Source organism: Parambassis ranga, chromosome 6, assembly GCF_900634625.1.
Source record: "Parambassis ranga chromosome 6, fParRan2.1, whole genome shotgun sequence".
Taxonomy (NCBI): domain Eukaryota; kingdom Metazoa; phylum Chordata; class Actinopteri; family Ambassidae; genus Parambassis; species Parambassis ranga.
This window is the reverse complement of record NC_041027.1, coordinates 2,466,969-2,489,210: the sequence shown is the minus strand read 5'-3', so window position 1 is coordinate 2,489,210 and position 22,242 is coordinate 2,466,969. Positions and strand designations below refer to the sequence as shown.

Below are 22,242 nucleotides of genomic sequence, written 5' to 3'. Positions count from 1 at the left end.
TGTGGGCTAAATGAAGTTAGCCCAAAATGGTCAGTAAATGGCAAGGGCAGAACATGATACCTGTCAATCATTTACACCCAGAAAATAAGTAAGAGCACATTTGATACACTAAGGCTGCATGAAATTAGCCCTTTTGGAGATATCCTGTTATCCTTTTGGTATATTTGGTATTATAAGGAGCATGGGGCGGGTTCAGATAATAGATGGATGGATAACGAGCATGGTTCTAGGTTGATTCATGAATGTTAAGAGATACTGCTGTTTCTAGCCTGTGACTACTGTGCATTTTTTTAACTGCATAATGAGTTTGAGAAGAAATCTGATTTTTCAGTCTATTGCCTGAGGTTAAACCTAGCGCCCAAAAGCCAAAGGCAATTTATATGGACACACACACACACAAATGTAATTATTAAATCTGTATTATTGCTTGTAACCACTCCTTGTCCCGACAGGAGACAAATGTGACGCAGTATCTGAGCATGTGAGCGCACATGAAACTATCACATGCTGAATTAAACATGTGGAACTGGCAAGGACCTTTAAGTTTCATAAGTCAGTGCTGCAGGCTCTCTTTCTGCCTTGGTTTCTACCTATTCTGAGGTTCAATACAATAAGCCTTTCTGGATAATCAGCCTGCCTAGAGCATGTTGTTGATTCACACAACACCTCATCAAAGACACCTGTAGTCCAAATCAATAAAAGCAGCCATCTGTGTGTCTGTTCACTTCAGGCTTTTCAGCTTGATTTGAATCAGGGGCAGGAGGGCTTCTGTCGGGACAATCCATCCGACAGCGTCCGGCAATGAAAGTGTGACTCTGATGTCTCCCACTAAATGTGCTGTGTGGTTTAGGTAGTTTCTATGCAACAGCAGGTGGATAGGATTTGTGTTTTACGGGTACAAGTAAGAAGAGATTGATTTAAACCGAGCCTGCCATGCATGGTGCTTTTTTAAAATAACTCACTCAAATCGAGAAAACAGAAAACACAGCATCTTCTCAATTACTGCCTGTCACACAGGTCCCTGTATTTTCAAAGTAATTTAGACATTTCTAGACAACCACAAACATTTTCACATCATAATATTAGATGCTGTTTTCCATAAAAGTGGGCTGATGATTTGGACCAGTGCCCCCCTTTAATAATGTATTATGGCAAAATCACCTGGTTACATCTCTGATGACAACCAATGCTGGATGTTGGAAGTCTGTTAGAACTGGCGCCAATTCTAAAATATTTTACAAATTCATACACTGACGTAGTACTACCTAGTGAACACATAGGCTACATCATCATAGACTGTAAATAACTATGGATGAATCATCCATGACATCGCTCACAGGTGTGTTAGGATTCTGTGTTTCTTGATATGTTTTCTGTTTAGTTTTCATTCCTGCCCTGAGTCTGTGATCTGTGTGTTTGCAGTTGTGTCTTGTGTTTCCTGTTTTATTTTGAAAGTCCATGTTTCCCCTTGTGTTCCTGTGTGTTTTACTTCCTTGTGTTTCCCGCCTTTAGGATTGCTTGCCCCACCCTGATGTGTCTCACCGGTGTCTTGTTACCCTTCTGTATTTAAGTCCTGTGCTCCCCTTTGTTCTTGTTAGTCCGTCCGTTTATCCATGGCGTGTCGTGTGTGTGTTCCCATCATCCCTTTTGGCTCTCTGTTAGGTTTGGTTTGTTTTTTACTTGTTTCTTCTTGTTGGTTTAGTTAGTTGCTTTTTACACCTTTGATTTGTACTTTGCATTCTAGAATTTTATGTTGTTTGCCATTTCGGCTTTATTAAAAGCTCACTTTTAGTTCACCTCAGTCTCCGCGTCTGCATTTGGGTCCAAACTCCCCCCATAACATAACAGAACGGACTAACCATAAAATGGACCCAGCAGACTGTGTCTCAGCCTGGAAGGCAATTAAGAGACAATGGAGATTCCTCCAAGCTGAGGTGGACGAGGTGGACTCCTTGATCCCTCCCCCTCAAGACAATCAGGAGATCCGGCAGTGGGTCTCCTACCGGATTTCGGTTTTACAGTTGCTGGGGGACCTATGCCTCGAAAAGGAGAGACTATCTACCCAGATAATCGATACTTTGGAGGATAAGCCTTGGCTTATTGACCTGCTCCTACCTGCATATGAGGAGATGGAGAGGTTCCCCACGCCATGGGGAGGCTCCCTCCTCGTCTTCAGCGGAGCCAGCTGGACTCCCTTCCCCGCCTGTCCCAGTGTCAGCTGGTGGGCTGACGTCTACGCCATTGCCAGCTGAACTCCTCCCGTTAGTTCCCGTGCCAGCCGGTGATCCTGAGCCTTCTATGGAGCCGGTTGGGTCTACACTGTGTGTTCCTGTGTCAGCTGGTGATCCGACATCCTCGCCATCACCAGCGTCTTCTGCATCTCCAGCCGTGGCCTCCGTCTCCTCATCCCCTGGTCCCACGGGGGCTCGCCCCCCATTCTCTACGGAGCCAACTGGACTTTCTTCTTCGTGGGTTTCTGCAGAAGTTGGTAGTCTCACATCCTCGCCCTCAGTGGAGCCAGCTGTACTCCAGAAGACGTCGCTCCTCCCTGCTCCGTCAGAGCAGGGGGAGTTGGGTCCAAACTCCCCCCATAACATAACAAGGTGTCTGAAGAGCTGTTGTGAATCCGTATCACTGATTGTTACCACAATTACACAATAGTCTGCCTAAACTCCTAATACAGGCAAAGAACTGGAGCGTGAGTGGAGCTAAAGCGGGCAGTCATTTAATCAAGATAGATAGATAGATAGATAGATAGATAGATAGATAGATAGATAGAGGCCAATCTAACATGAAACTGTAACCTAGCAACAGTGCCATGAACTGCAGAACATGATGATGCCTCATCCACTGATGGTGCAATGTAAACATTAACCAGTATGACAGAGGAGGCAAGAGATGCCATTAAAGCCATTCACAAAAACAGAAAAAAAAAATCTTACCGTTAAGCCAAACATCTCTGTCCACCCAAACTGTCCTGTAGCTGGGTGTGGAAGCACTGAAGTGCACTTACAGCCACTTTTCCATAAAGCACAAAATGGATAGTCTATGGGGATTGGCTCACTTTTGCAGCCAGCCCCTAGTGGCTGAGAGCAACACTTCCTCATGAACCTCATTTCTTAGTCCTGGAGGTTGCTGCTTGTACATCAATCATACAAAAAAATCTAGTAAAATAAGTACCAGAATAATGTTGTACAAGTCGACAAGCACATTCTTATTTAGTCATAAAGTTTCTCCTGTATATCACAGTAGAAACATTATACATACTTATAGGAGTTGTTTCTTTATGCATTTAAAACAAGCAACCCTACCACAGACAGACAATTATACTAATCAAAACTTCTCTGACCTTTTTTTTTTAATTATAATTGTCGACTTCCTTAAGTGAGACGTGGGCTTACTGATTAATGGAGCTCCTGAATCCAATTAACTGCCACCAGCTGTATGGAGTTCAGGCCTCTGTGTTTTGATTGCAACCCGGCAAGAGGACATGAAAAGCAGAGACACCCCGTGGCTTCAGAAAGAGGCTTGAACAAAAGGTAATTGAATGAAGCCACTGGGTTGTCTGTTTTACTCCTAAAGCTACATTTTTCGGCATTTATTTTTTATCACTTGGATATTTTAGAGGAAAATAAAAACAAGTTAACACGAGGAAAAAAATTCATTTAGACAATAAAAAACTAAGCTCTTGGTGTGAAATATTGATGCATTTGGTGTGCCAGCTGACAACAGAAGCCCTTCTCTGTGCTGAGACACACATTGTACAGTAGATCATCTCTTTTACTGTTTTCATTTCATCCCAGCAGGTGCGGTTTGCAGTGCTCTACCTGCCTCATCTCACAAATCATAGTGCTGACTGTGCGCTAATACTAATGCATGTTCAGACACATTTAGGTTTTGCCTATTTTATTGCAACAATACATTTTTTTAAAGTTATTGAGTACATTTCCCCATTTAAATAATCCTTTTCAAAAAACTACTACAACTACTAAAATTAAATAAAATGTGTATTAAATTCCGTGTGTGTTTCAGGATCACACTATAAATGTTTAATATAATATTATATGGATGCAATTGTTTTGGTTTGTTGGTAAATTAATTCTATAAACAATGAACAAAGAGGTTTAGATGGTGAAAACCAAAATGATGCGTTAAGCACACAAAATGCAGTTCCTGAAGTAGCCACTTGAAGTTGTCTGGGTGGTTGTCTGTGAGGGTTTTTAAATTCTGTGCCCATCTGTCTCTTCCAATTACTGGCTTCCACCTCATCAAGTTTCAAACAAAAATACAAAGAACAGGCTCCCCCTGTTGTCACAGGGAGAACACACTCTTTGTTATATTGCAGCCATTTGCTAAAATCACTGAAGTTAATTTTTTCCTCAATAATGTACACACAGCACCCCATATTGACAGAAAAACACAGAATTGTTGACATTTTTGCAGATGTATTAAAAAAGAAAAAGTGAAATATGACATGTTCCTAAGTATTCAGAGCCTTTGCTGTGACACTCATATATTGAACTCAGGTGCGTCCATTTCTTCTGATCATCCTTCAGATGGTTCTACACCTTCATTTGAGTCCAGCTGTGTTTGATGATACTGATTGGACTTGATTAGGAAAGACACACACCTGTCTATATAAGACCTTACAGCTCACAGTGCATGTTAGAGCACATGAGGATCATGAGGCCACACTCATCTTTGGGTTCTTCTTCACCTCTCTCACCAAGGCTCTTCTCCCCTGATAGCTCAGTTTGGCCGGACGGCAAGCTCTAGGAGGGGTTCTGGTTGTCCCAAAGGTCTTCCATTTAAGGATTATAGAGGCCACTGTGCTCTTAGGAACCTTAAGTACAGCAGAAATGTTTTTGTAACCTTGGCCAGATCTGTGCCACAATTCTGTCTCTGAGCTCTTTAGGCAGTTCCTTTGACCCCATGATCCTCATCTGCTCTAACATGCACTGTGAGCTGTAGGGTCTTATACACACTGTACAATATAATACATATATGACTCAGTCATAACACAATACAGTACCACATGTTTGAGCAGTGTATGCTCAGCTATCACCCCGATCTGTATTGTGACAAGGGGATCTTTCACCTTTGACAGCTGATATCCAGTGACAAGAAGTGAAACAGCATGAATTAAATGGATGATGAACACTCCCGCGTCCATGATCATAACCACCTGCAACCAGCATATTGTTGCTATGGATACCATTCAACACTGTGATTGTGTGCCATTTAATTACATGATCTATACCTTGACTTTATGTAGGTGGCATCTCCATGACAAATCATTGGTTGCATAGACAAAGGATGGCTCTGGATGTATTTAGATCTTTACTTGTGTCTTCGGTAAATACCGCTGTTCGTGAGACATATTTATTTACACTCTAACAATGCATGCAGTCACATAAATAAGCGTATCTGTTTGTCTAGAGAGCTTTTTTGCATGTGTATATTTGCTTTGTGTGTTTTCTGCATCCCTTTCTGGTCAATTTATTTCAGTGAATTTTACATAAATCACAATGCACAGCTCAGTCATCTGCAATTCTGTATAAAATATTCTTTGAACAGACTGTTTGAGAGAGTCCGGTTGCTCAAAAAAAAATCACAAAAGATTGAAGAAGAAGAAATAAGCCTTTATAGTTTTCCTAGTGCACAGTAAAATATGATTCTTTTGAATCTGAGCTGTAGAAGCTCTCTACACACCCAGAAAAACCTCTTACACGTTCATTATCGGAGATACAACCAATTTAAACATGATATTCAACATAATCATGTTGCTCTGTGAGTGAATAACCTACTTCAGTCTGTTTATTATCACACATCTACACATTCCGTCTGTTTGTTGTCTGATTCAAAATAACTAGCGGCAAAGAGAGAAGGATACAAAGAGAACCATCTCTTTTACCTCAGCCGAGCTTTTAAATGAGTTTGTGAGCAGGCTGCTGCAGGAAAAAGATATCAACTCTACACACTGTGCTACTGCACGGCTGTTTAAAGGAAGGAACCTTTCGCCTGCTGTCAGTTAGTCCTCATCTGGTCATGAATATATTGTGTACTTTGTACAGAAAAGAGAAGTTAAGGATCAGAATACTGCTCTGTTTCGATACAGTCTTTAACTACACATTCAAAGTTTTAAGAACAGGATGAACACTAGAGAATAGTAATATACTATACTTCACAGATTCTAATCACATTCTCGTAAATAGTTAATCTTAAAGGTAGGGTAGGAGATTTTGAAAACTCAGTGAGAGTCAGCCAGATTTTCGAAAGTAAACACACGCCCCTTTCTCTCGGAGCTCTCCCCAAAGCCACGCCTCCAATCACATGGACGCACATTACCTGAAGACAAGCTGCGGTCTGTGACTGTGGCTTTTATAGCTTCCACAGATGATTAATATTCTTCGTTTAAAAGCGAAATTGCCTAACTAATGGGTTGTAAATCGGGTTGTGAAGAGAAGTTACACTAATTTAACAAAAAGTGCATCAGAATGAAATCTCCTACCCTACCTTTAAATAAGACTACTGTTGTTTGTCCTTTCTTATAACTATGGCCATGACCACTTTGAATAAAACAGGTAATTAGTAATATTCTGTTTGCCAAAATTACACCACTCATTGTGAACAAATGTAGGCAGAATTTGAACGAAGTTTCCAACTGTACTTGAATGCACCATGTTGGACATAAGGTTGGGAAATGCCAAATCTAAAGATTGTTTAATAAAAACCCAAACAAACACTGTAAAAACCTGTCTGAAAAATGCATAGTTAAGTATCTTTAGTATGTGGCACTGGCCTTTTTTTTATTCCAAAATGAATAACACGTAGAAATGGCGGCCATCTTGAAAATGATGTCTACATAGGTTGGAGTAAACCCTCTGTAGTTTTGTTTCCCTTTATTAGAATGAAATAAAACTGGGCAGAGATAATGTCCACAAGCTTAGCTACAGCTTGATATAACTTTGGTGCTGTGTGCCATCTTTGTGAGCCAGAGGCATACAAACTAATACTTAAACATCTGAGTAAATCTCCCAGGTGTTCACTTTATTATGACACCAAAAGTATTCAAATACACCTTGTGGTTGCTGAGATATACTCTATTTGTTTCGGCATGTCATTTTCAAGCTGAGGCCTTAAAAATAGGCTTGGGGTGGAAAGCGTTAAATCTCATATATGACTGCTGATCTTGTGGACTTTGCTAACTGGCTTCCTCATTACCACTCAGACAGAAGAAGAAACCAATCATGGACAAGCAGAAACAAATCAGCTAAAGTCCCCGTTAACATAGATTCATCAGTGTTACTCTCAAATGATCTTCCTTTGCTTTTAAGTGCTGTTTTGATGTTATATTTTATTCCAATTCCAAATATTTATTCTCACTGCAGTTCTACAAGTACAACCATGTGATATATTTAGGCTGGGAGGCTCCATACAAATTATTACATTTGGATAATCCATGGGAATTATTTATTTTCCTCAATGTTTGCCTTCAGTGAGAAAATGTTACACTTTAATATGCTGATGAAACATGCTCTTTCCTCCCCAGGGAGCTCTGTTTGTCTGTGCCAGCATTTTCCACTGCTAAATCTCTGCTTACTGTTCTCCTCCATCTCTCTTAAATCCCTAGATGTGTCGGTGAGCCTGCTGTCCCTGCTGGTGACCACCTGTGGTCTGGCCCTCTTTAGCGTCTCCCTCTTTGTCTCATGGAAGCTGTGCTGGGTGCCGCTGAGCGGCCGCTTCCTCCCAGATGTCCTCAAGGGGGCGCACTTCTTGGGAGGAGACCAACAACCTGTCCTCACAGAGGTAAAGACAAGGCATGAGTGAGTTTGATGGAAGCTGCAGGAGTGGACAAAACATACAACTTTATTTCAACTAATGCTACTAGTCAATACACAAAAAGATTGGCTGCACAATGGGAGGAGATGGTACAGCTGGGTGCAAAAAGAGGACAGATGGATCGAGCACAAAGCACCAGTCATAGGCAGTATTAATGTGTGGCTGTAAATAAGGTGGTAGAGCAATTGTTCACGAACCACGAGGCTGGCGGGCTGTACTCTGCCCTGGGTCCATGCCGATGTGTCTTTGTGCCAGAAACCTCTAGGGCTGGAGACACACAGCACGACTTCCCCAGTCTTAACAGATTTCAAGAAGACTAGGAGGACACATGAACAGTCTGGCTTCAGCAGAGTCAGCAGCTTGTTGTCTGTGCAGCTCTGCTCTGAAAAAAAAGGGTTTGGATAAAGTAGTGGAGTCCATCATTGTTTTGATATTCATGCTACTTCCTGTCATATTCTGGCTCTATATTCTGTGTCCCATCCTCTCTTTTCATTGGCTGTTGACAACACGTGTTTGCAGTTGTGTCAGTGATCAGTTCACACTACACAGCCTGAAACATTCAAATATGTTGGAAGGACTGTGACTGAGGTCTGGTCGGGTCTGTTCCCCTCACACACTTGCAGATAGGCGTAAGAAACACAACAAACAACTTATTTTAACTGTGGCCTCCAGTCAGGTTAAATTAACATTCCCAAGTTAATTGCTCTATTCACAGTAATCAGAATCAGAAATACTTTATTGATCCCAGGGGGAAATTGCTTTCATTCCAGGTGCTCCATGTATACTCAAAAAACAGGTTAGAAATATAAAATAAGGTAAAGTAGTAAGTGTAAAATAAAAATAAAACCTAATAAATTCTAAACATTAATAAACATTCAAGTAAAAATATGTGAAGACATATATAAGTCATTTATAATACAACTTGTACTGTGTGCAGTAAAATCTTGTCTACAATAAATCCAATATGGATATAATTACAAGACAGTGTGTTAGATTGTCTGATCTCAGAGGGAGGAGTTGTACAGTTTGATGGCCACAGGAAGGAATGACCTCCTGTGGCGCTCAGTGGTGCTTTTAGGAGAGATCAGTCTGGCACTGAAAGTACTCCTGCACCTCAGCAGCACGTGGTGGAGAGGATGGAAGCTGTTCTCCAGGATCCCCTGAAGCTTAGACAGCATCCTTCTGTCTGACACTGCTGTCAGGGAATCCAGCTCCACCCCCACAACATCACCGGCCCTTCTAAACAGTTTATTTCATAAGTCTGTTTGTGTCCGCTGCTTTCAATCTGCTGCCCCAGCACACAACAGCAAACAAAATGGCACTGGCAACCACAGACTAATGTAATGTACTATATGTACTGTGCAGGTGGACGGGGAGGAAAGGGAGTACAGCGAGGATGGCTGTGTGAAGGAGCCCTCTGGGCCTCCTTCAGCTGTGGCCATCCCGGAGTCGGCCCTAAAGATAAGCCACACATCACCTGACATCCCACTTGAGGCCCAGACCAAAGTGGAAAAGAACCAGGTTCACACTCTGGCCAGGGACAGAGTTCAGAGACAGATTACTGAGCCCACCTCGTCTGTACGGTGAGTACGCATGAATCCCTCCGGCTAGTGCCTGGAGTTGTTGTCAATTTAAGCACAGCTGGGCGCGCACAGAGGCATCACCCAGACCCCGGGGTTAACAGATAGTTTTTCAGGAAGTTGACAGCACACAATTCGTCTGGCCTCAGGGAGCAGGAGTCCTGCAGATGCCTCACAGCAGTAAAAATCGTTAGAACACATAATTCAGAATGTATAAAAGTGTAATAAGATAATAAATGTTAACTGTTTTGTCACAGGCATAACTCCATCCGCCGTCAGATGAACTTGTCCAATCCCGACTTCAACCCTGCTCAGTTCCAGCGGCAGGAGTCTCTCTCCGGTTTGGGTCGGATCAAACCAGAACTCTACAAGCAGCGCTCTGTGGACACAGAAGATAGCCGCCGAACAGAAAGCTGTGGACGTCTTCACTTCATCCTCAAGTTTGACTTCGATCTGGAACAACTGATTGTGAAGATCCACAAGGCCCAGGACCTTCCCGCCAAGGACTTCTCAGGGACCTCTGACCCTTACGTCAAGATCTACCTGCTGCCCGACCGCAAAACCAAGCACCAGACCAAGGTGCACCGCAAGACTCTCAACCCGGTGTTTGACGAGGTCTTTCTCTTTCCTGTGGCGTACGGAGAACTGACGAGCCGTAAGCTGCACTTCAGCGTCTACGACTTTGACAGGTTCTCTCGTCATGATTTGATTGGCCAAGTTGTGGTGGACAACTTCCTGGATCTTGCCGACTTTCCCCGGGAGACTAAACTGTGCCGGGACATCCAATACGTAACCTCGGTGAGATCTTTAAATTCTACTCATTGAATGTCTTCACTGTCATTACCATGGCAACTGCCATGATTACAAGCACCTTTGCTGATCTGCTGAACCTGTAAGCCAAAATCCACATTCCTCAGTCTGGACACAGTGTACTCAAAATGCTGTAACAACAGCTGAGAAAAGGAAAAATATCAACAGACAAGGATCTCATTTCTCCTCCAAGTAGGCCTCATCTGTGGTTTCAAGAGGCAGAGACACAGAAATATACTTAGACACAGTTAATGTTTAATGAAAGCAGTAGGAAAACACTTGGGGGGTAGTGACCCAGATCTACACTGACATAAGACTGGGATTGGTTTGACAGAGATACAGCAGCACTGTCTATATTACATTATTCACTTGGATAAATCTACAGCGCTGGTACACTGAGTAGCTCAGTAAGGAAGTTAGATCTTCCTGCCAGGGAATTCCTTCATGGCTCCATATTGGGTGTCAGATCTCCACATCACGAACACCAGTATGACATTAATCCTTATAGATATTCTTATCCTCTTCTTCCTAAATTTGACATTTTGTTGACTGCTGATGTTGTTTTGTTCTCCAGCCTCAGAAAGGCTAATTCCCCCATGCCTGTAAATGTAACTTGTGATCATCATATGGCTCTTTGAAAGAACAGATGATACTCAAGTCAGGTAGGCAACGTCAAAGGGCGAGGATTCAACGTTCAGTGATATTTACATAAAGAAAAGGAGGCCAGCACTGTGATTCAATCAGTGTGCTTTTGTCTTTGTTGTGTTTCTTAGGCGGAGGAATCAAAGCATCTACGTTTGTCCTTGTAAAAAAAAAATCCTGGCCTTGCTGCTGTTTTTTTTTCTGATTAGGGCTGCATTCCAATCATGTACAGTGTTTCCAGTAGATTCACAGCCCCCCTAATATAATGGTAGGGGAAGGGGATAACTGATCTTGCTGATTTTTTTACCATGAACTTCCTCACAGTTGTTTAAAAATCACATCCATTAAATTCCATTAAACAATTCCACTAGCTTAAGATAAGGTGCAATCATACCTTTCATTTTTTATCGTTTGTAAATATGTTTGCATGTTAATGTAGCACCTAGCTCAAAGGACTCAGTGTCATCCACCAGTTTATGTTAAGTAACTGGGAGTAATCTGGCAAAAAAAAAAAAAGAAATACAATAAAACACCATTGTTATAGCTAAGCCTAGTTCATCTATAAAGGTTTGTTATTGTCAACAGGGAGCTAATGTTGTATTTGTTGTACAAAGAAACAACTTCATAAAGTGCTTTTTCTCAGCATATATTGAATACGATAAACCACCATAGTGATGGCTATCATGCCTGTCAGGTACGGAAAGTATTCAGACCCCCTTAAATTTGTATATTTTATTTTTTATTATTATTATTATTTTATTATTTTATAATTTTTATATAATGTTATATTGCAGCCATTTCTTGCCAAGAAATGGGCAGCATCTGAGTTCAATATATGGGTGTCACAGCAAAGGCCCTGAATATTTAGGACTATGTCATATTTCACTTTTTGTTTTTTAATACATCTGCAAAAATGTCAACAATTCTGTGTTTTTCTGTCAATATGGGGTGCTGTGTGTACATTAATGAGGAAAAAAAAGATTTTAGCAAATGGCTGCAATATAACAAAGAGTGAAACATTTAACTTCCTATACCCACTTTAAGTGGGACCATCAGGCTAAGAAAGGAACTTCATTAACTTCAGATTTACAACTGCACAACAACACACAAGTTCTACTCTACTTTTTGCACACTAACATAGTAAAAAACCATGGTAAATGTGATTGTACCTATAAGTCATTAGCGTGCGTCAATTTGGCTCAAAGCGCTGCCCTCTATCGCAACTTAGTGTGTGTGTGCTCTTTGTCTTTTGTTGTTTAGTCTTTTAGTGATTAGTTCAGTGGTCAGAGGAAATGCGATTGCTCTTCTATGGTCATCTTTTTGCCCCTGCTAACACACTGTCATTTGGCTTTTCTTCAACAATGAAGTATAAAAATCAGCATAATGAATGCTTCTACTATTTTCTGTGTGAAAAATGTGACTAAAAAGCCACCCTATGGGAAATCTGTTCTTGGAGCTCAGCCGTTACTCACAAGCAACACAAGCAACGGAGCTGCTCCTCATCAAGTAATTAAGTTCAAAGACAGAAAATGATCATTAGCACTGAACTGGTTCTAACCTGTTTGTGCTTCACAGTAACACGAAGACCCCTCTTTACACGCAAAATTTCATAAATACTGTTTTAATAGCACTCGGAGCATCCCCAGCTAAATAAGGTCAGTATAAATGGGTTAGACCCTCCACTGAGGCTTGAGACATGTGATGTATAGCTGTCCGGTCTCCTGTGTCTGAGGCAGCCGCTCGCTAAATATAATCCGATATTAATCATCCATATTACCCACCAGCCTGTAATCAATAACGTACAGTGCTGGATGATTTTCTTCAGGGCAGAGCAGTTTAATCTCACAAGGCTGCTGTGTTAGGTTTAGGTGGACCCAAATGCAGACACAAAAACCAAACAAGTCCAAACTAAAGTTTTAGTCAAAATCCCCAAACAAAAATGTCAAATTATAAACTAACAAAAAGCCAAAGGTACACTGGAGCTAACACAGACAAAGGGGAGCGCAAGAAAGGGGCAACAAGACACAGGTGAGAACAATCAGGGCAGGGCAGGTAATCACAAGGAGGGAAACACAGGAGGAAGTAAAACACACAGAGACACAAGGAAACACTACTGTCAAAATAAAAGAGGAAAATCAAGGAAACAAAGCTAGACTGGGGATCATGACAAAGAAGGGAAGTCATCTTAATAGAGAACATAGTTTAGCACTTTCAATATAAAACAGGAAATGGCTGAAAACTAGAATGTAGTTGCAATATCTGTGTCAAATGGAGAGCTGGGAGGATGGGTATGGCTGGAACATTTTTATGACATCATTCGGTCAGGGACCAATTAGGGTAAGTAAAAGAAGAAACACCAGAAACCATACTGCTACATACATGGACCTAATAGGTGACACTGCAGTGTCAGGAAGCCATTACCAGGGACTTCATACATGGAGTATGACTATGTAAGGCTATACATCATCGACCAGTGTTGGCTTATTGGGAATCGGTTTTTGCTTTGATAACTCCATACCTGCCAACTCTCATGCATTGGCCATGAGACTCACGCATTTGATTGGCGTGAGAGCGTGTGAAGCCAATCAAATGCTTGAGTCTCATGGCCAATGCATGAGAGTTGGCAGGTATGTAACTCTGGTTGGCAGCTCTGTTCAGTCCACAAAATATATGTTCATTTATATTTTTAACAACAACATGGCTGCCTAAATCAGGGTGCCAACTCATTATGAGATGTGTCTGCAATCACGCACTGCAGTTTAAATGACAAATACAGAATACTGCCACCTGCTGGTACGGAGGGTTATTATTGCAATGTACATGCTAGTTGGCTGTTCGGTGTAGACTTTGTGGTGGGTTCAAGTGCAACTTCTTGGGCCACAGGTGGCCCCCTTGTTGCCATGTGTGGCTCACACCTCTGGTTCTAGAATAGTTCAGTGTAAATGAGCAAAAACCAGCAAGCTGAGAGGCCCCTCCTAGCAACACATACACAACATGGAGAAATATAAGTAATTTTGTTCAAATGTGTGTAAAATATATGAATATGTTACATATGAGTGGGCAGGCAAAAAAAAAATCATCTCTTTCTCGATGTCCACATCAGAACTAGGTTACCTCCCATGGGGGGCTACAGGGAGGGACCCAGCGCTGGTCCGCTCTCCAGTCTGCGTGCATTAATCATGGCTCCTGGCAGAGAACGAGCCTCCAGCCATCCCTGGCCATATGCATTGGACTGTAATGTAAATGTATGTGTATGTGACTTTGCGTGCTTACAGAAAAAGAAATTAGGTTGATTCTGTAAGGATACGTGTATCATGAGGTCATTCATGGGATAATGGTCACAGTCCTGACTCAGTCTGCAGTGCTTCTACTTCAGCTTCCTGGTGTTTACTAGCCAGCTGCTACCCGGAGCTTCCAATGGTGAAGAAACATGTGGAAGCTCATAGTTAATCCACACGTGATAATTACCGAAACAGTAATTAAAATCCTTCCCTTGAAAGCCATATTAACCACATTGACTCCACAAGTCAGTCACTAATGATTGGTTTCTGAAGCTCTTTGACTGGATGGGGTAATACTTTGCAGAAAGATAAAACTTGTGTTGATGATACATACATGCGTGTCTTTCTTAGAAATTAGGTGAGATAATGTTCAAGCTAATGCACTTGTTAAAAGATAGCAAGTGCCTAGAATGCTCATTAGCTGAAAGTGTTGTTTGAGTTAATGTGCAAAGAACATAAACAGTGCCAAAAAAGGAAAAGTAGAATTAATAATTATTGTCCAGCATTGGGATGTTGCTTGTTATGCCACCATTCACTCCAGTGTTGTCCTTAAAATTTTTTTTTTTTTTTTTTAGATACTGTATTAATCCCAGAGGGAAATTCGTTACGGCTGCTGCACAAGCAGTGTCATACAATGACTAGCGCCACAGGCTAGGGTGAAGTGTCTTGCCCAAGAACACACAACAGTGACTAGGGAGGAGTTGGGATCAAACCACCAACCTTCCACCACTTCCACCACTGTTGCCCCCAAAGTTGCTCAGCATGTGACTATTTAAGGAACTTCTAAAATACTATTTTCTTCAAAACCATAATTTCCTAATCTGTGTCACTTGGGCTTTTTCCACTTTAGAAGACTAGCAATGGTTTTTCTGTGTGTTGTTTCCAATGGAAAAAGTAAACATGACCTCAGATTCTGATGATCTGATGCCACCTCATAATTGTCAGACTTTGACATAATATATCACATATTTCCCGTACATTCGCCACAAACATTGTATCTTTAAGCCGAATTAGCCAGGACACCCATTCTGTCTGGGAATTCAAAGGTGGTTTGACACTGATGATATAGTGTGGTAACATAATTAGATGAAACACTCCGCTCTCACTAATAAGTCTGATTTCAAAGTGCAGCAATAAAACATGTTATCACTCTTTATTCCAGTCAATTGCTCCATCATTCTTCTTCCAAGCGCATATTATTGTTTTTAATGATTTTATAACACTTTGCATCTTGTACATGCCAGTTTGCTTTTTTCCAGCGTGTCATTAGCTTTCTGTCATCCTCTCGACTCTCAGCTGAGAGTCGAGAGGATGAAGAGCTCAGAGACACTGTAACCTGCTGCTCCTGCAGACCCAGTCAATACTATTGACTGCAGTCTGGTTGGCCTGTAATTAGGACCTTGATGAATGGGGTCAGCATTTGCACCCACAGTGTTGTGTGTGTGTGAGTGTGTGTGTGTACTGTTAATTCAGTAAAGGAGGTTCCCATTTCCCAACAATGATAAATGGCGCCATATAACAAGCACTTGTCCTCCCATTTGCCCTTATTGACTGAATGAGAAATACGATTCTCAACACGTCGGGTCGAACACGCACATGGACTTGATGCAAATCATCCGCCAGTGTTTTAGTTGCTGTATCATGAATATTGAAAATTAGCTTGCTCATGCATTCCTTACAAATGTGTCAATATTCCACATGCTAAATAGTACTAGCTAAGCTTTCAAAAATCCTGATGGGGTTCATCAAGTAGAAAGTGACTGACAGATGGTTTAACCAATCACCAGCCAGATATTCTATTATTTATAACTAAATAAGCTCATACAGTTGTGTGTTTAACCATTTCATTAATCTCCACTGAAAGCCTTCATTTTGTGTTATATGTTATATGTTGCGGAGTTGAGAGTAATGCAATTTCGATTCTCTGTATGTCCAGCACATATAGCAGATTTGACAATAAAGCTGACTTTGACTTTGAAAGTCATGAAGGATCCTTTAGCTTAGCCTGATTCTGCCAGGGTGCGTTTATAAGAGTTAGAGGCTGGGCAGTGATTTATTTACTTCCACCATGTTCACCCAGGCAGATATACAGTGTTGCCAATTGACTCTCATGTAACGGGACCTCCAGTGTTTAAGTGAACTGAACAAACTCTCCTCCTCGTGGCATTGAGCCAGTCCTCACTGAACTCCATTAAAAAAAAAAATAAAAAAAACTTGAGTGTCTTTGTAAATGACTTCAGGTAGCTTCTCATAAATTATCAGCACATTTTAAAGGCAAATAACAACTCTGATAATGTGCACTCAGTATTAGTTTTCAATAAACATGAAAATTTAAAGAACAATTACAAAACAAAATAAAGTTTTATTTTAAATAGGGTAAAAAGAACTCTAATGTAATTCGGTAAAGTATTATTCAACAGTCATTTAAACAGACTGAAGTGTGCCTCCTAAGGTTAAACAATAAATACAGTATGAGACTTAAGTAACTCTTAAAGTTCAATGTGATTTAAAACAAATGATCAAACTTTAATGGGAATTATATCTAAGGAAAAACGGAGCTGCTGCTGTCAGCTCTGTCCACCGTTTACCAGAGTCTTCATATGGAGCCTCTTCATCAAATGCCTGCGTTATAATAGTTATACACAAGCGTGCAAAGAACTCCTTATACGGCCTCCCACTACACACACACAAACACACACACACACACACACACACAGTTTAGAGGAGCTGCTGAGGACAGAAACAGCAGCGAACCTGAATATAACGAGCTGGTTATGTTCAGAGAGGTGGGCGCGTACATGCTCGTAGCATTATAATACATTCGTATACACGCGGCCCTTCCACTGCGACACACGTCGCGCACACACACACATAAAGGTGGAGTTCGTTTTAGGGACCAATTTTTTTTCAGCCGTAGCTTCCTAACAGGGAGGCTGTCACTGGTTGGTCATGTTCACATTAAGCGCACTGAGAGTTGGCCGAGTGAAAAAAGCTCATGCATCTGCGCGAACATAGAACTGCAATTAATAGAAGGTGCTCTATGGACGATAAAACGAGGGAGAGGACTCAGGCGCAGGTAAAGGGGTGAACTGTAGCATAAACTAAAGAAAACAACGAGTAGAACTCATGGAGCTGCAGGTAACAAGGTTACAAGGTAACAAAACAATCCCAACAGACAAAGGGGAGCACAAGACTGAAATAGACAAAGGCAACAAGACACAGGTGAACACAATCAGGGCGGGGCAGGTAATCACAAAAGGCAGGAAACAAAGGGGAAGTAAAACAAGGGAAGGGAGTACCAGACTTTCAAGTAAAACACAGCTACAGCAGGATTAATACAAAGCCTACAGCTACAACAAAAGAACTCAAGATCATGACATGTTTTTTTTTGTCCTTTTTTTAAGGAACAAAAGGCTCATTATCATGGCTGTTTTTCATAAACCCTTCCAAAAACAATTGAAACACAATGAATATGTAATCGATATGTTGTCACTTTAACCACAGTAACAGTTGCACAGCTCAACAGCTCTTGCCTTTTCAGATGTGTTTTGGAATTTTTGCAGGCCATGGTTTTCAACTCAACGCTGCCGCTTATTAAACTTTTTCCCGCCCAGTGGGGACTTTCACAGCCTGTGACATCACTGCATAGTCTCTATACTCTGAAATCATGGCCTTCCTATGGAATATTGTGTGTCATGTTATTAGCCTTGAAGCTAAACCTGAAAATGGAATGACCAGAATATTTGGTGAAATCACACACAAAGTGTATATTATATGATTGCATTATATGATTAAATATGACCCTTTAAGGTCTGTACAGACACACACAGAGGTTAGAGGAGGCTGAATAACGAGAACAAATGATGAAGTCCGTAAGCATGAAAGACACAGCAAGAGAGAGGCCTGTAGATAAAGCCTGGCTGCTCCTGAGGGAGAGCAGGTGTTAGGATTATAATTGGAGAAGATGGACTGTCCGCACACTCTCTCTCTTTATTGGGCTGCTTTAGAGCAGCAGTCTTAATTTCATTGAAAGAGCACAAGTGACCATAATTCTGACCGCAGGCTTGATTTGAGTGCTCATAAGAGTAGTGAGCGACACTCTATAGTCTGAAAACTTGAGTGCGTGTGATGGGATATCACATTATCTGTGCAGAGCTGAAGGGCTTGCTGATCGCCTGTACGTGCCTGCCTGTGTGTAGATTCCTTTGCCTTGCTCAAACCAGGATACATGTGTGTTTGTGTGTGTGTTACACCTTGGAGACATCATTAACGCCCAAGGCTCAAAGCAGCAGTGATGATGCAGTGTCAGGGGTGGATTCTGCCTCAGCACACACGTGTGATAAATCAAGTCATCAGAATGTCACTGATCCTGGACGACAATTGTTTGTGTGTGTGTGTGTGTGTCTCCGGGCGTGCACATCCATGATAAATCAACCCATTTGTTCAATTTGATTTTCAGTGATCCTTAGGAGAAGACTCAAAGCAGAAGCTTCCTAATGTGTGTGTGTGTGTGTGTGTGTGTGTGTGTGTGTGTGGGCTGCCCTTATGATCTAATTCCAATTAATCTTAAGAAGCAGGACTTATTAATATGTATATGAAATTATTTCCCAGTATAACCACTACAACTGACCCTTAATGAGGATTTCTGGCTAATTGGTTGCATCTGTCACATCCTAAATACAAAAAATCACTAACCTTTTGCACATTAATTACTGATCGGACACAATGCACAGTTGCGCTAACCAACTTCACAGTAGTGGTCCGTTTCTCTCACTTCACCTCTTTGTGGAAGGACTCACAAAACCATGAAAGCAGAGTTTCCCCTTGTTGCATCTCATAAAAGGCGCGGCTCACCTTCACACCATCACACGTTATTTTCAGACGTGCTAATTGGGAAACGAGCTTGGCATGTGCATGAACACGGAGAAAAAAAAGTTGTGAAATCTTGGGCTGTTGTCATAGGAAAACATAAAATCGTGACAACTGATTCGTCAAGACTTAAGCGTGTGCCGATTTGGAGACACATGTTCAGAAGGAGGTTGCATAGCAATTTTAACACGCTGTCACATGAAACATGATGGGTGCTGCTATATTTGATCCTGAAAGGTTTCCATGTTTTTTTCTACCCAAGGTGTCGCCTGATCCTGAACCTGAACCAAACATATTATAACGTGCCATCAGTTGAATAAATAAGAAAGTAGAATTGTTTTGCAGTAGTAGATTTTCTGTTGCTATGATAACATGCAAACAATAAGTGTCTGAGTACAGCATACAGTATATGCAAATTCTAGCATGTGACATGTGTCAAGATGTTTGTTATTTATTATATATATATATATATTATTTATATTAGAACCCTTGTTAACACAGCCGTTGTTTAAAGTAAACTATATGTTTCATGATGTTTTCGATATACTAAATGATCTAACATCCTGCTGTAGTATCTAAATATGATAAAATAGTGGCTATTGAGAAAACTAAACATGAGATAACTGATATTAGATTAGATTAAATATTGAACAATATTGACTTGTCAACAAAAATTCTGTATTGTGCATTTCTACTAAACAGCAAAAAATAGCTCAATTATCTTCAAGACCAGTGCAATTAGTTGTTTGATTGCTCATATTAAGATTAAGATGAAGAATTACTTTATTAATCCTGTGAGGAAATTAATTTGTAGTAGCAGCATATCAAAGAACAATAAATACAATATATACACGAAAATATATACACATACACACAAAGAAGCAGATCAAAATGAAGACTAGACTAGCATTTCCTGAAGAAAATGTAAGTTTGATTGCTGCAGCTGAAGCATTGCTTTGAATGCTGATGTGAAGGATTGCTCTGAATTGCTGGAGAATCTGCAATCTGAATTTAATTTGCTGAAACACGGTTAAGAATTTAAAAAGATGAAGCTCTTATTTTGAAAAGTAGAAAATCTTTATATTAGGAAGATAAAAACAGCTGAAGACAAGAACAGTATGAAGTCATGACCTTAAAGAATAGCCTGTGAATATACCATATGAAAGGTCAGAGGCTGGAATAATACAAGAAGGCTGTGTGATTTGAATGTGGAAAAGTAGTATACAGCTGAAGGCTCACTATGACAGATATAATGCTTAAAATGTGATAAAGACTACAAATATGGCTGCTTTGTATGCCTCTGTGTGTCAGCCTGTCACCATGGTAACAGCCATGTAACCTCAAAACCAATCCAACTTTGAGAGCCTGCCGCGTGGAAACGATTCGGAATTAGAAAATTCCGAATACAAGTTTGATAGAGCAGCATATAGTGAGCGTTTTAAGACTAAACTGGAGTCTGTAGCTTGAAATTTGTAGGAGGTAATACATTTGGCAGATGACCCTTGTTGAAGGGCTCTCTCATAGACTTCTATGTTAATGGCTTTTGAATTTTTATTAATATTTTGAAAACAAAACATATTTGAACAAATCCGAATACAAGTTTAATAGTCCTTGAAGAGCTGAACAGAATGATGTTTGAACGGTTTCTGTAGCTGAAAGCATGTGGAACTAGTTACATGTCAAAGTTGAAGGTTTTGAAGGCTTCTCCACAGACTCCCATGTTAAAAATGATGCCAAAATTGCTTAATATTTGAAAAACTATTTTTTTTTTTTTTTAAACTTGAAGTTGATCCAGAATGAACTAATAAATACACAGATAATTTGTATTTTAAAGTTTGCAGTGGACCTGTGATGATGCTTAAGTCAATTTTAGGTATAGAGTGTGATGGTGGACGGCAGGAATGACTTCCTGTACCGTTCCTTAGAGCAGCGAGAGTCTGTTGCTAAAGCTGCTACTCAGTCTGTCCACAGTGTTGTGGAGAGAGTGGGAGTGATTGTCCATGATTGTCAGCAGTTTAGCCAGCACACCACAGTAAAGAAGATGGTGCTCGCCATGACAGACTGGTAGAACATGTGGAGCATCCTGCTGCAGACATTGAAGGACCTAAGTCTCTTCAGGAAGTACAGTCTACTCATGCCCTTCTTAGACAGCCTCAGTGTTTGTTGACCACTCCAATTTATTGTCCAGTTGGATACCCAGAAACTATGTGGATTGGTTTTGTTTAAAGTAAGGATGCATCATTCACTTAGCCTCCAAAATTAAAGTGCTAATGCAGCTGCAGCTGCTTTCAGGCTTTTAAATACCTAACATATTTTCAAAGGTTTCCACAGGCATTAGCTTTGCATTTCAAAATGTGGGCTGGAGAGTGGTTTGTGTCATGATTTGAAGAGTTTTAGACATACCAAAATTTGGCACCAATTCATTCAACATGATTCATAATTTGCATGCAGAACCAATATATTGGTACCCAGCTTTATTTCTGACTCTCTACATTCGATCAGAAATGTTGCTACATGTGAGAGGACACTGTGCTGTACTAATATAGAAATGTAACCTGTCCTTTATAGGACAACGTGGACCTTGGAGAGCTGATGTTCTCGTTGTGCTATCTTCCCACGGCCGGCAGACTGACCATAACCATAATCAAGGCCAGGAACCTTAAAGCCATGGATATCACTGGAGCGTCAGGTGGGTGCTGACTGACAATACAGTGTGTTGAAGCAGTAACACAAAAGGTGTTCAAGTACTTTATGTTACGTGTTTCTAGATCCGTACGTGAAGGTGTCGCTGATGTGTGAAGGCCGCAGGCTAAAGAAAAGAAAGACATCCACCAAGCGCAACACTCTGAACCCTATCTACAATGAAGCCATCGTGTTTGACGTTCCTCCCGAGAACATCGACCAGATCAGCCTGCTGATAGCAGTCATGGACTATGATCGGTTAGTTACCTACTGTGTGTTCAGTCCACACTTTCATGTTTGCTGAAATCAAAAGAGTCTCTATGGGTGCCGTTCTCTGCTGTCCTGCAGGGTTGGACATAATGAAGTGATTGGGGTGTGCAGGGTGGGTAACGAGGCTGAGACACTGGGTCGAGACCACTGGAATGAGATGCTGACGTACCCACGGAAACCCATCGCACACTGGCACCCACTCATAGAGGTATGAACTGTTGCGCTCTCATTCTCACATCATGATCCTCTGTATGGTGTTGTGGTGG

General features: G+C 41.0%; 1 protein-coding gene across 1 annotated transcript in view; it reads left to right on the top strand.

The window, feature by feature from the left end:
• Nucleotides 1-22,242, top strand: part of syt9b (synaptotagmin IXb) — a 38,662-nt gene that overhangs the window by 9,688 nt on the left and 6,732 nt on the right. Inside the window, exons 2-7 of the mRNA XM_028407777.1 lie at nt 7,634-7,809; nt 9,208-9,425; nt 9,680-10,220; nt 21,593-21,713; nt 21,793-21,964; nt 22,055-22,184. Coding sequence (XP_028263578.1) covers nt 7,634-7,809; nt 9,208-9,425; nt 9,680-10,220; nt 21,593-21,713; nt 21,793-21,964; nt 22,055-22,184 — 1,358 coding nt within the window. The remainder of the gene's footprint in view (nt 1-7,633; nt 7,810-9,207; nt 9,426-9,679; nt 10,221-21,592; nt 21,714-21,792; nt 21,965-22,054; nt 22,185-22,242) is intronic.